The 13,783-nt window shown below is 33.6% G+C and overlaps 1 protein-coding gene across 5 annotated transcripts; it reads right to left on the bottom strand.

Moving 5' to 3' along the window:
* Positions 1-9,813: 9,813 nt before the first annotated feature.
* LOC132616770 (putative disease resistance RPP13-like protein 3) lies at positions 9,814-13,002 on the bottom strand. 5 transcript variants are annotated; one of them, XR_009573397.1, is made up of 3 exons: positions 11,319-13,002; positions 10,679-10,756; positions 9,814-10,147 (listed from the first exon to the last, which is right to left on the bottom strand). XR_009573397.1 is itself a non-coding variant. In XM_060331420.1 (3 exons), exons 1-2 carry the CDS (start codon positions 12,702-12,704, stop codon positions 10,683-10,685), a joined length of 579 nt encoding a protein of 192 aa, XP_060187403.1. In that variant the 5' UTR covers positions 12,705-13,000; the 3' UTR covers positions 9,814-10,147; positions 10,679-10,682. The 5 variants fall into 5 exon arrangements, 2 of the variants coding, with proteins under 2 accessions (XP_060187403.1, XP_060187402.1); XM_060331420.1 differs by having other exon boundaries at positions 12,200-13,000; XR_009573396.1 differs by lacking the exon at positions 9,814-10,147 and having other exon boundaries at positions 10,565-10,756; positions 11,319-11,530; positions 12,200-13,000.
* Positions 13,003-13,783: the final 781 nt, after the last annotated feature.

The following is a 13,783-nucleotide window of genomic DNA, read 5'->3' as shown; positions in this document are numbered from 1 at the left end:
TTGGATTATGAGATATTGGTCTAGTTGTTTTTGCTTAGGAAGTCAAATTAATCCATCTTGACTAGTTCATATGCCATGTGTGGTGAGTGTTTGTTGAATAATTCTTGTGCTTACTTTTATCATCTATAACATGCCCGGTTAGTCTTTCAATGCTAATTTTGATAATGTTGGTTGGAGAGATGACCTTGGGCTATCTTTGTGATTTTTGAAAAAGCCTCTTTAGCCTTTCTAGCCTACCATTGCATAAATAATATCACTAGTAACCTCATTTGAGCCTATGACCTTTCCTTTGATTGCCACATTACAAGCCTTTACCCTTCTTGACGAAATTCTCTCTTTTGAACTTTTTCCTCCTTGAACGTTAAATTGTGAATTTGAGGCCAAAAGCCTAAGTTGGGGTGTTAGTATTGCTTGAGAAGTGGTGAAGATTGATGTTGTGAAAAAGTCAAAAGAAATGAAGAAAAATTGAAAAATACAAAAAGGTTGCAAACTTTTTGTGCAAAAAAATGTATCTTTGTGAAAAAAAAAATAGAAATCAAGAAAATGGTTGCACAAAAAGAAGTTGAAATAATTGGGGAAACTAGTATGCAAAGGAAGGAGTGATGTTTTGAAATGAAGAGGAAAGTGGACAAAAGGTATTGTGTAGTGTTCAAGGAGGGCGTAGTCACTTGTATCCCAAATACTTATCCTACCCTTCCCTAAGCCCACATTACAAGCTTAAAAAGTCCCTATGTGATCTCCAACCGAATGTTCTTGAGTTAGTGACGATTGAAAATAAGGGCAAACTTATGGTGTGATATTTGTTAGCACTAGAATTTCTTTGTTGAGTGTGAGTGACTTTGTGTTTATGTCCCCTGTGTTGGTGTTGTTATGAATATAGTGATTTTGGGACTTTCTTTCTTATGAGGGCATATGAATTAAGATAGATTGGCAATGTTGAAAAGTTCCAAGTTGAGTCAACTGGGCACATCTAGTAAGCTTGTGGTTTTGAGTTATTTATTGTGGCTTAAGTGTTGTTGCTTGATTGTTTTGAATTTCTATTGCATTCTTGAAATTATATTTTGAAATGAGGGAGTTATTTAGTTGAAGTTTCACATGCTTGTAGCCTAATTGTCGGTACCAACCAAAGTCATGAGGGTTGTGCTTAGTTGAAGAATGTGCTTTGAAAATGATAGCAGCACTACCTAAGCTGGTATTGATGGATTCACATTGAGATTTTAGTTTTGTATTGCTTGAGGACAAGCAAAGACTTTAAGTTGGGGGTATTGATGTGCCGCGAAATTACGGGATATTGGATGTTAACTCCTTAAGCTTTTGTGACTCTTCAAGCACTTTTATTGTTACTTTTTGGGTATTTAGGTCGTTTTGTAGGATAAGATGCCCGAAGAGCATAACAGAGCAAAATAGAGCAAAAATAGAACAATCAGCACTTTCTGGCAGCACTTTCTGGCAGCACTTGTTGCAGCATGATGTGAATGCAGCATCTGCGAGTAGCACTTGCTGCAGCATGTTGTGCCTGCGAGTAGCACTTGCTGCAGCATATGCTGCACGCAAGGCATTTTTATCCACAATTTGTTCCCGTTTTGGAATGTTATAAATACTCTTTTAGGGTTTGTAAAACATTATCTTTGGCCATATTTTCAAGCTTGGAGACTAGGGTTCCTACACCACACTTGGGGATTGAAGATTTGAAGTTTTGATAAGAAATTTCTTAACCCTTTACCCATTTCTTCAATTCCTTGCTTTGTATTGTATATCTAAGTGTGTAGAATTTTATTCCATAACTTTAATCTTGTTTATGAAAATATTCATTTGCAAAGTTAAATGAAACCTCTTGTTATGCTTATGTATTGAATGATTTTTATTGCTATTGAAGTGGGTCTTTGTTATTTTAATTAATCTTGTTCTTTAATGTTTCTTAAGGGATTAACTAACCCTAACACTCACCCATTTACTTTGATTGAGCTCGGAAGAGAAAATCTAGGTTGGGAAAGATTAATTAACAAGAATTTGGGTCATTAAACCTATCTAATAACTTGAGCTCGGAAGAGGATAGTTACTTGAGGTTAAATTGATTGTGACTAATATCGCACTCTAAGGCTTGGAAAAGCTTAGAGTGAAATTCATTGATTTGGTTGGAAGACTTTCAATGAGATTTTAGAAATCATTATCTATCAACATAAACCTGTTCTTAGTTGTAAAATCATAATATTCATTGGATCATTACTTGAGAGTGTCTTGTATCCATGCTTGAGGCCATTGATCATTTTACTCGCTATCTAGGTTAGTTTTATCTTTGGTAGTTTCAAAATCAAAAACCAAAAATTAAAAAAGTGTTTGTCGTAGCTTAGTTGGTGATAATTCCTTACTTGTTTAAATCGCCTGGTATATTGTTCCCTGTGGGATCGACCCCGACTCATAGTTGGGTAAATTATATTGCGACGACCGTGTACACTTTCTCTTTGAGGAGTGGATTTGGACGTTATCAGTGTGGGATCGGGATCCGTACCCGATCTGGTCAACCGATTTTGGATACTTTGACCAAAATCGACGTAGAAATTCTGGATAGATTCAATGATTTCTTTAATCAAAACTAAAGATAAGGTGAAATTGAAGAAAATGGAATGTCTTGTATATAAAAATTTCTATGTCACTCTGTTTTCTTTTTATCTCCTTTGGGGATTCTCTTCTTGATCAATATTTTTTCCCCAAGTTTTCCACATAATATTCCATATTTTAGGTTTTATAACTTTATTTTTAGATATTTGAATTTTTTTAGCCAAATCCCCGCACCCGTATCCATAACTGGATCCGTATCGCCGAATCTTAAAATTTAGATCATGAAGGATCCGACATATAGATCCGCACCCGAGTAACTTAGGTGGCGATTGGTCTAACGAATGTGTGGGAGTGGGGTTTTTTTTGGGGGGTTGGGGGGGGGGGGGAGGGATTTAGGGTATCCAAGGGTGAAGTAAAGAAACAAGGAGTGGACCCTCACACTTAATTAGTAGTGAAGAGAGGGAGAAGTTAAAATAAAGTGGGACCCATATTGTATACTTGTCAGTTAATAAAGACCCTCACACAAATATGACATGACATATCTCACACATCATAAAGTTTTTCTCGAAAACACCACCCCCTCAACTTGACACGTTTTTTCAAAAAGACATTTAAATTTTACGGGAATTCTATTATCCTCCTAAATAACTCCAAACTTATATTAATATGTCATTTTTAACTCAGTCTCAGTTTGAAGCAAAAAAGTAACTTCACGCACCAATTACTGACTGCCATGTGTCAAAGTGCCAAAAATATAAAAGAAAAGAAGAAAATGACCATTTTTCATTAATTATTAAAAAAAGAGGTCGCCGCCCCACGACCTCCTTCTCCCTTTTCCCTAACCTTCTCTCAAATAAAAAATGGCTTCTTCAATTCCTCTCCACATACAACTTTTATACCAACACACACTTATATATGACACACACAGAACAGGAGGACAATTTTTATTTTCCATTCTTTTGCTCCTTTTAAAAGAAAAAAAATCTACACTGCTTCACCGGAAAAAGAGATCGCCGGAATTGTGCTCATCGGAAAATTTCTCAGGCCCGCTCTCTTCAAACTCCTTTACACTTTCAACCATAGTCATTGTTTTCAGCACACCCATTTCATTCCCTACTAATTTACTCCATCAAAGTTGACTATTAAAGAGAAAAAAAACATTTAAAAACCTTCACCAATGAAGGCATAAAGACTCAATGAAGGATAACAGAGAAGAAGACAAAGTTACAAAAAAAAAAAAAAAAGGAAAACAAACACAATCAGACAGGAAAGAAGAAACGAAGACTAAAGGGCAAAAAAGGATAGTTAATTTATTTATTTTTTGCGCGGATTGCCCTTCTTTTGGGTGGTCTTTAATTGTTTTCTCCTCAAATTGCTGGTTTTTAATGTTTGTCCTTCACTTAAAAAGGTGACCGAAAATACTTTGATATTTTGGGTTCGAATCTTCACTCAGTGAATAAAAAAATTCACAAGGCAACACTTTTACAAAAAGTCTGTCTTATGTGGAAGATTTTGCCTTAAGACATAACTAAAAGACTACTTTAAGGCAAAATTTACCGGAACAGGCAGATATTTAGTTATGCCTTAAAACATAAATAAATTATTGCCTTGCAAGGCAAAGTATGTCGTCTTCCGCATAAATTCTATGTAACTTCGCCCGAATAAGCATAGGTTTCCTATGCCTTGAGAAAAGATTATTATTTTTTATTCTATTGGGTTTCGAACCCAGAATCTCGAGATATTTTTTATCACTTTTTTAAGCAAAGGACAAAGATTAAAAAATAACGGACCAAAAATTAAAGACCAGTCTGTAGGAAGGGAAATCGTGCAAATTTCCCAATTAAAAAAGGGTAAATTACGTATATATACATATTAAGGAGAAATATTTACGAAACGTGACGATAGTTTTCTATTTACAAAACATAACATTACAAACCCTATAACAAACATACTTTTAAAAAAAAAAAAAAACTTTTTATTTTTATTAAAAAAAATTTTATTTTTTTTTTTCGCTTAAAAATTAATGTATGAAAGTTATATATCTCGCTCAAGGCTTAAAAAATTCGCTCAAAATTTAGTGTATGAAGACGGTATGAAACCTGTATGAAATGTGTATATCTCATTCAAGGCTTAAAAAATCACCTCAAAATTTTATGTATGAAAACAGTATGATATTTGTATCTCGCTCAAGGCTTAGAATTTCGCTCACATTTTCGTGTATAATGTTCATGTTAGATTTCTCTAAAATTAATACAACTATAACAACATTATATACAACTTTGATACAACATTCAAGACTTAAAATAATCGCTTAAATTTTTGTGTATGAAATGTGTATATCTTGCTCAAGGCTTAAAAAATTCTCTGAAATTTTGTGTATAAAAAACGTATAAAATGTGTATATCTCGATTAAGTCTTAAACATTACGCTCAAAACATTATGTATAAGAATGGTATGAAATATGTATATCTCGCTCAAGAATTAGAATTTCATTCACATTTTTGTATGAAAAACTATATTAAAAATTTCACTTACATATACACATTTCATACATTTTTCATAAAGCTTTCATACACAAAAATCTGAGGTAATTATTTAAGCCTTTGAGCAAAAATAATAATAATAATAATAATAATATATATATATATATAAATTTTAAGTTTAAAGTAATTTTTTTTAAAAAATAATTTTTAATTTTTAAATTTTTAAATTTTTAATTTTTTTTTTTGAAAATAAAAAATATATGAAAATCCGTCATGCTTCGTAAAATATCGTTATGTTTTTTAAATAAGAAAAATTGTCATCACATTTTGTAAATATTTCTCCTTAATATGTATATATATATAAAGTTTTCCCATTAAAAAATGTTGGGTCCATTCATTATGTGATATATTTAGCATAGAAAATCTGACACTTGAACATGGGGCTTGTGGAAAAATAAATGCGGCAGAAAAGTCTAAAGTAACAATTATATATGTGGTACAATTGGTCTACCACCTTATAATTTTGTGTGGACATAAGTTTTGCAGTTTGATAATGTAAGTAGATATTTACGCAACTAAAAACAGATCATACTATCTGGTCTCTTCTTCTGCGTTTTTCTTTTCCTTCTTTTTAAAAAAAAATAAAAAATAGAAGTATCTTCTTGTTCTAACCAATCAAATTTGTTGCAAGTGTCTACACCAATTGGTATTGTTAGACTTTTTTCTCTCCACGGACAACTAAAATCATTTTTTGTGCGCGGACTGTTCTTTTTTCGGATGGTCTTTAATTTTTATCATTCGCTTAAAAACGTGATCGAAAATATTTTGAGATTTTGGGTTTGAATTCCCACTCAATCAATAAAAACTAAATTCACAAGACAGGACTTTTGCAAAAAGTCTGCCTTATGCGGCAGATTTTGCCTTAGAGCATAACTAAAAGTCTACTTTAAGGCAAAGTCTGCCAAAGTATGCAGTCTCCGGCATAAGTTTTATGTTATTTCACCCGAATAGGCATATGTTTATAAAAACTTATGCTTTGCAAAAAGATTATTATTTTTAACTCTACTGGGTTTCAAACTCAAAATCTCAGAATTTTTTCGGTCAGTTTTTTAAGTAAAGAATAAAGATTAAAGACCAGAATTGAGGGATGAAAATTAAAGACCAGTCTGTATGAAGGGCAATCGTGCAAATTGCCCAATTAAAATTAATAAATGTTGGGTCCATTCATTATGTAATATATTTAGTATAGAAAATCAGACACTTGAACATGGGGCTTGTGGAAAAATAAATGCGGCAGAAATGTCTAAAGTAACAATTATATATGTTGTATGCAATGGTCTACCACCTTATAATTTTGTTTGGACATAAGTTTTACGGTTTGACAATGTAAGTAGGTATTTACGCAACTAAAAATAGATCATACTATCGGGTCTCTTCTTATGCGTTTTTCTTTTAATTTTTTTAAATAGAAGTATCTTCTTGTTCTAACCAATCAAATTTTTTGATAGTGTCCACACCAATTGATATTGTTAGATTTTTCTCTCTCCACGGACTATTAAATATTTTTTTTTTCGTGGATTACCCTTCTTTTGGGTGGTCTTTATTTTTTCTCCTCAAATTGCTGGTTTTTAATTTTTATCCTTTGGTTAAAAAGATGACCGAAAATACTCTTAGGTTTTGAATTAATACTCTTAGGTTTTGAATACTCTTAGGTTTTGAAAATACTCTTAGGTTTTGAACTTTCGCTCAGTGAATTAAAAAAAAAATCACAAGGCAAAAATTTTACAGAAAATCTGCGTTATGTGACAGATTTTGCCTTAAGGCATAACTAAAAGTCTAATTTAAGGCAAAATCTGCCGGAACCAGCAAACATTTAGTTATGCCTTAAAGCATAAATAAAATTTTACCTTACAAGGCAAAGTATGTCATCTCCGGCATAGATTCTATATAACTTTGCCCGAATAGGCATAGATTTCTTATGCCTTGCGAAAAGATTATTATTTTTTACTCTATTAGATTTCGAACTCAAAATCTCGAAATATTTTCAATCACCTCTTTAACTGAAGGATAAAGATTAAAGAAGAGAAAATTGAGGGCCAAATGTATGAAGGGAAATCGTGCAAATTGTCCAATTAAAAAATGTTGGGTTCATTCATTATGTGATATATATTTAGCATAGAAAATCTGACACTTGACCACGTGGCTTGTGGAAAAATAAATGCGGCTGAAAAGTCTAAAGTAACAATTATATATGTGGTACAATGGTCTGCCACCTTATAATTTTGTTTGGACATAAGTTTTGCGGTTTGATAATGTAAGTAGATATTTACGCAACTAAAAACAGATCATACCATCTGGTCTCTTCTTCTGCGTTTTTCTTTTCCTTTTTTTTTTTTTTAACCAATCAAATTTGTTGCAAGTGTCTACACCAATTGATATTGTTAGACTTTTTTCTCTCCACGGACAATTAAAATCATTTTTTTTGTGCGGATTATCCTTTTTTTGGGTGGTCTTTAATTTTTGCCCTTCGTTTAAAATGGTAATCGAAAATATCCTCAGATTCTGGATTCAAATTCCCGCTCAGTTAATTAAAAAAAATCGCAAGACAAGACTTTTGCAAAAAGTCTGCCTTATGCGGCTTTGCCTTAAGGCATAACTAAAAGTCTACTTTAAGGCAAAGTCTGTCAAAGTATGTCGTCTCCGGCATAGATTTTATGTAACTTTACCCGAATAGCCATAGGCATATGCATAGGTTCATAGAAACCTATGCTTTGCGAAAAGATTATTATTTTTTACTCTACTGGGTTTCGAACCCAGAACCTCAGGGTATTTTCGGCCACCTTTTTAAGCGAAGAACAAAGATTAAAGATCAGCGAATTGAAGGGTGAAAATTAAAGCCAGTCTGCATGAAGGGCAATCGTGAAAATTGCCCAATTAAAATTAATAAATGTTGGGCAATTTGCAAGATTGTCCTTCGCTCCCTTCGCTAAAAGCCCCTTGGTTCCGAGTTCGAACCTCCGCTCACTCAAATATTAAAAAAATTCGCAAGACATAAGTTGAGATTTGCAGGGCATAAGTTGGGTTTTAAACACTGCCTTAACGCATATATATATATATATATATATATATATGTGTGTGTGTGTGTGTGTGTGTGTGTGTTTTGTTGGATTTTTGCAAACTTCTGTCTTAAGGCTAACTTTGGGCAAAAGTTAGGCCTTAAGGCCTAATTTTGGGTAAAAGAGTTTGCCTTAAGGCAAACTTATATCTTATGAATCTCAACTTCTGCCCTGCGAATCTTTTTTTAAAAAAAAATAAAAATTTGTTTTTATAACATAATGGGGGTAGGGGAAGAGGAAATGAGAAAGAAGATTGTAATATGGGGATTCAAACCCTCGTTGCAACTTATGCCTTGCATTTTTTTTTTACTGAGTCTGAGTTCGAACCCAGGATCTCTGAATGTTAAGCGAAGGGAAAATATTAAAGATCACCAATTTGAGGGGCAAAAATTAAAGACCACCCCAAAAGAAGGCCATCCGCGCAAAAAAAAAAAAAACATAAATGTTTATGTTTTCTTCTTGTTCATTATTAAATTAATAATAGGAAATGACAAAGATGAAAGCTAAGGGAAAGGTACATTATATTATATTGCACGTGGTTGATAGGAAAATAAATATACAGAAAAAGGAAAAATTGATAAAGAAGATGTTGATGATAGAGTTAAGGCAAATTGCAAAGACCTTCAGCAAATAATCAATCGGTTGGCATTGCTTTAATCTGTTAAGAATATAATTAAGCAAACAAAAGTAAATTTTTTTAAGAATTTAAGTTTCTAGATGAGACGGTTACACGAAATCTACATAGCATTAGAGCATACATGGGTTGTGGCTTCGAGTCTCACCGCCATCATTATCAAAAATATATTTTCACGTGTTTTTCTCATGGAAAAGAATTAGACCCACACGTGACGAACGTGTCGAGAATATAATTTAAGTAAATAAAAGTGTGTCATTTCTACAATTTAAACTTTAGATAAAACAGTCACACACTTTTGCAGTGGCCTTGGTTTTGATATGTCAAGTCCCTTTTCATCATTCTACTACCCCCTTTTCATCATTCTACTACCCCCGACACTTATATTTAAGTACTTTGAAATGTACTTGAGATATTTTTGAAAGATCTACGAAATCCAAGGCATTGGGATTGTTAAAAGGCTTTCCAAATAAGACACTTAGGCGTCGTTTGTTAGAGTGTATAAGAATAGTACTAAATACGACGCATTAGTAATGATGAGATTAGTAATGCTGGAATAAGTTATGGTGAGATTAGTTATGCTGAGATTAATTCTTATTCACTGTTTGGCTTGGTGTATATAGGGTAGTTTTGTCTTTAACCATGTTAATGCATGTATTAATAACTCTTGCGTAGCTTATAACATGATTTGCCACAAATTTCAACAATACATGTTTAGGCGGCATTTTTTTGCGGCACTTAATTCTCCCAATCAAGAAACTTGAGGGTATTAAAAATTGCTGACTGCATTACAGAAAAAGAAATCTAAGATAACCAACTTATAAGTCCACACACAGGACCATTACTATATCTATTGGTTCTAAAGCATCATCATACAATAACTAAAGATTAGATAAATAGTTGGAATAAGTTATGGTGAGATTAGTTATGCTGAGATTATATCTTATTCACTGTTTGGTTTGGTGTATATAGGGTAGTTTTGTCTTTAACCATGTTAATGCATGTATTAATAACTCTTGCGTAGCTTATAACATGACATTCCACAAATTTCAACAATACATGTTTAGGCGGCATATTTTTCGGCACTTAATTCTCCCAATCAAGAAACTTGAGGGTATTAAAAATTGCTGACTGCATTACAGAAAAAGAACTCTAAGATAACCAACTTATAAGTCCACACAGAGGACCATTACTATATCTATTGGTTCTAAAGCATCATCATACAATAACTGAGATCCGATAAATAGCCCCAGAAGAAAAATGATGAATTTCTCAAAAGCACCTTGTTAGAGCCGAGAGCAGCCTCAAGGAAATCACTTTGATCTTGGGTTAACTGAGCATGAGATGCACTTAAGCTGAATCAAGCATAAGAGCAAATTCCATATTTAAGACAGAAAGAATAATAGAGAGGTGATGCATTTGCGATTAATCATAAAGATAAAATGTGATGCTTATTATAACTTATAATGTTTGATTTGTTCAGCCAAAGTCTAATATTGTGTACTGAAGCCAACAATTTCATATAGTGTATATTGATTCCTCGAACTAACTTACAATCTTTGATAAAATGTGATGCTTATTATACCTTACCTTCTGTTTGTTGGCCAAAAGATCATATTTATATTCTTTCTAACTATGAAGAAAGTGAAAAGAAGGATTCTTACAGCTTTTTCATTATCATAAGTTTCCTACAGCTTTTTCATTATCATAAGTCACATAGACTCTAGTATTTGATTTAAGCTCTATGTTTTCCTATATAAATAACAATGAAGTCCATCACATTGCATTGTAATATATGGTTCAAAATGCTTTTTACACAAGTAGGTCGAAAAAATAAAAAGATCAAGGGAAATGCCACTGAAATGAAGCAGAACAATAAATTCTACCTCATTAGGCTCTATAGCTAACTACACTATAGCATCCAGATGAAAAACAAATCTCCCCCATCACTCTTCCTCTGCGACCTGAAAATCAATTTCTTTTATGAGTAAAAAATTCAAATTGGAGATAACAATTTCTGAGGATGAAAAGCTTTGATTAAGCACATACTTTAATCAACGCTAACATGTGTCTAGATGGAATATAAGATGAATAAAGTACTAAAGATCCATCAAAACATTAAAATAAACTATCAACTTTCTTATACTGTCAATAATTACCACTGCTAATGCCAATGCCAAAAACTTCGTAATATCATGCATGTGTAATATTATTCATGTGTATCACAAATACCTGTCAAGCTTAAGAACTTGAGGTGGTACAAACTTCCTATGGCATCAGGTTCTATAGGTATAGTGCCACCACGAATATCCAAGTACAACACATATATATGTTGGAACACATTACGGAACTTTATAAGACTCATTTGATTTGACAAAAATCTCGATCGTAGAACATAATTGACCTCAACTTGAAATTAGAAAGATCAAGTGAGAGGTACTTTTGTGCTTGATCATGAATGACATGTCTGAGACATAAGGATGATATGGATTGCTTTCTTGGGTCACAAATGTCAAAGAAGTTTACCTCCAATGCCTTTTGTACGGCAAGATCCCGAAGTAGATCATGAATCCTACATTTAATAACTTTTTCCCAAAATGAATCTTTTATCAAGCTTCATCTTATCAGCCCATTCAAGAAGTCTTCAGCGACATCCTCTGCTCTTTCTTCTCCGTTTGGTATGAAACCCTCAGCCATCCACAACCATATAATGTTTTCAGCATAAATCACACGATCTTCTGGAAAAATACCAAAGTAAAGAAAACACTGCTTGAGCGCAGTCGGCAAATCATTGTAGCTCAATGATAGTATGTAGAAGATTTCGTAGAGTCATCTTTAATGTACCCCAAAGGTGGTCCTTTACCTTTTGCCATCCTTTTAACCCCTTTTTATGCGAAAGTAGTCCGCTTAATACAACAATTGCAAGTGGTAAGCCTCCACACTTTTTCACCATATATCTAGCTAACCTTTGCATTTCTGACACCACCGCCTTAACATTGCGTAGTTTCCTATAAAAGAGGTCCCAACTTTCTCCTTGGCCTAGGAAACGAAGTCTATAGACAAATCTGCTCTTTCAGCGACATCATCTTTACTCGTGATAATAATAACTCTGCTGCCGTTCGAAAATGTTTTTTTTCAACTTTTTTAAGCTTTTTTCTGAAATACATCATCAACCACCACAAGATATTTATGTTCTTTTAATAGATCACGAAGGTAAATTTCTAGATCTGTCTTGATCATTTTCAACAAATCAAGAATTTTCTTGTTGCGATCTCGAATGAATTTTATGATATTCTTAAGGAGATCCATGATAATGTACTGTTGAGAAACACATATCCAAACGCGTGTTGGGAAACTAGAGTTAATATTAAGACTGATGTAGAGATTTTTCACAAGAGTGATCTTACCTACTCCTCCCATACCATAAATGGAGATGACGCTTCGACGAGGTTCTGATTTGAGAAGTTCAGCTAGCAGTCTTTCTACAACATCTTGAAAGCCAACAAAAATCTGCTCCTCATCTACATAGGAGGTAGTTCTCCTCAATGTTCTAGCCATGGCTGACCGATTGTTTGGCCGATTTCTTGATCTTTCTCCTGTATTATTGATATCTCTAATACCATAAGTCTCTCGTTTGTGAGAGATATCCATGATACGCTGCTTGAGTGATTGGATCTCCTTGCTGACATTGTAGAATTTGGGCTCCTTCCTACATATGCAAGTGCAGGCCTTCAGACAACTAGCAAATCTATAGTCATCACCTTTACCAGCCTCGAAGTTATAAGTCTCCAGTATAGCGACATCATCATTAGCAACAGAATTGATTTCAAACACCCACTGTTGAACTCTTTGATCTTCACTTTGCTTTTCCTCTGCATCGTTAGAGCAGCTCATTTCGCAGCCACAGCACATCCTCTCTTAGACTTAAACACAAGGAAACTTCCTGTATGAAGAAATCCCCCAATTTTTCTACTACAAATGACACAAAGGCCTCAACCATCTTCAAGAGTGTTGGATTTCACTTTAATCAGAGCTGCAAAAAGAAGGTTGTATAGAAGATATTGGAAGAAAGCTAGAGAAAGATACACAAAGACATAAGCAGTTGATTGTGAGTTTGGCTGTTATAATCTGAGTGTTTAAGAGGGTCCATTCATTATGTGATATATTAGAAAATCTGACACATGAACATGGGCCTTGTTGAAATGTAAATGTGAATGTGGCAGAAAAGTCTAAAATAGCAGTCATATATGTCGTGCAATGGTCCACCACCTTATAATTTATTTTGGACCATAATGTAAACAGATATTTAGGCCCGTGTTTTAAAAGGCCATGGCGTAAGGCGAGGCGTTTTACGTCTGCCTCAGTGAGGCGTAAGCCCCGAGGCACGGGGCGTAAACCTCATGGGGTTTTAATTTTTAATATTATATAAAATGATATAATTATAATAAATATTTTTAAATAGGTGAAATAGCGTAAAAAATTGAAGAAAATTATAAATAAGTGATATATATATATATATATATATGCTCCACCCCCACAAAAAAACTAATTAGAACAATCTATTATATGCTACTTACAAGTACAAGTGACTGCTCGTTACTTTTTTTAGATAGTAGAAGACAAGATAAATAATTGGAAAATAATATATATTAGGCATTCTAGCAATAAAAAAAAGGTCTTGACTTTTAAATTTAATGTTTCAGTTCCTTTTTAAAACATTTGAGTAATTACATGTTGACTTTTGAGAATTTGGGCATTATATTAAGGATTTATTTAACAAATTTCGTTTTAGTTTGAAGAAGTTTTGTGGGCTTACGCCCCAACACGCCCCAACAAAAAAAACTCGCCCCAAACGCCCGGGCGTACGCTCCGAATTGCTGGGCGTACGCCTTTGGAAACTTTCGCCCCGACCCATCGCCCCGGGGCATTTTTGGTACGCTCCGCCCCAGGGCTCGCCCCGAAAACGCCTTTTAAAACACTGATTTACGCAA

The sequence above is a fragment of the Lycium barbarum genome, chromosome 11 (assembly GCF_019175385.1).
Source record: "Lycium barbarum isolate Lr01 chromosome 11, ASM1917538v2, whole genome shotgun sequence".
Classification (NCBI taxonomy): domain Eukaryota; kingdom Viridiplantae; phylum Streptophyta; class Magnoliopsida; order Solanales; family Solanaceae; genus Lycium; species Lycium barbarum.
Note: the sequence above shows the minus strand (reverse complement) of the source record. Positions and strands in the feature narration are given on the sequence as shown.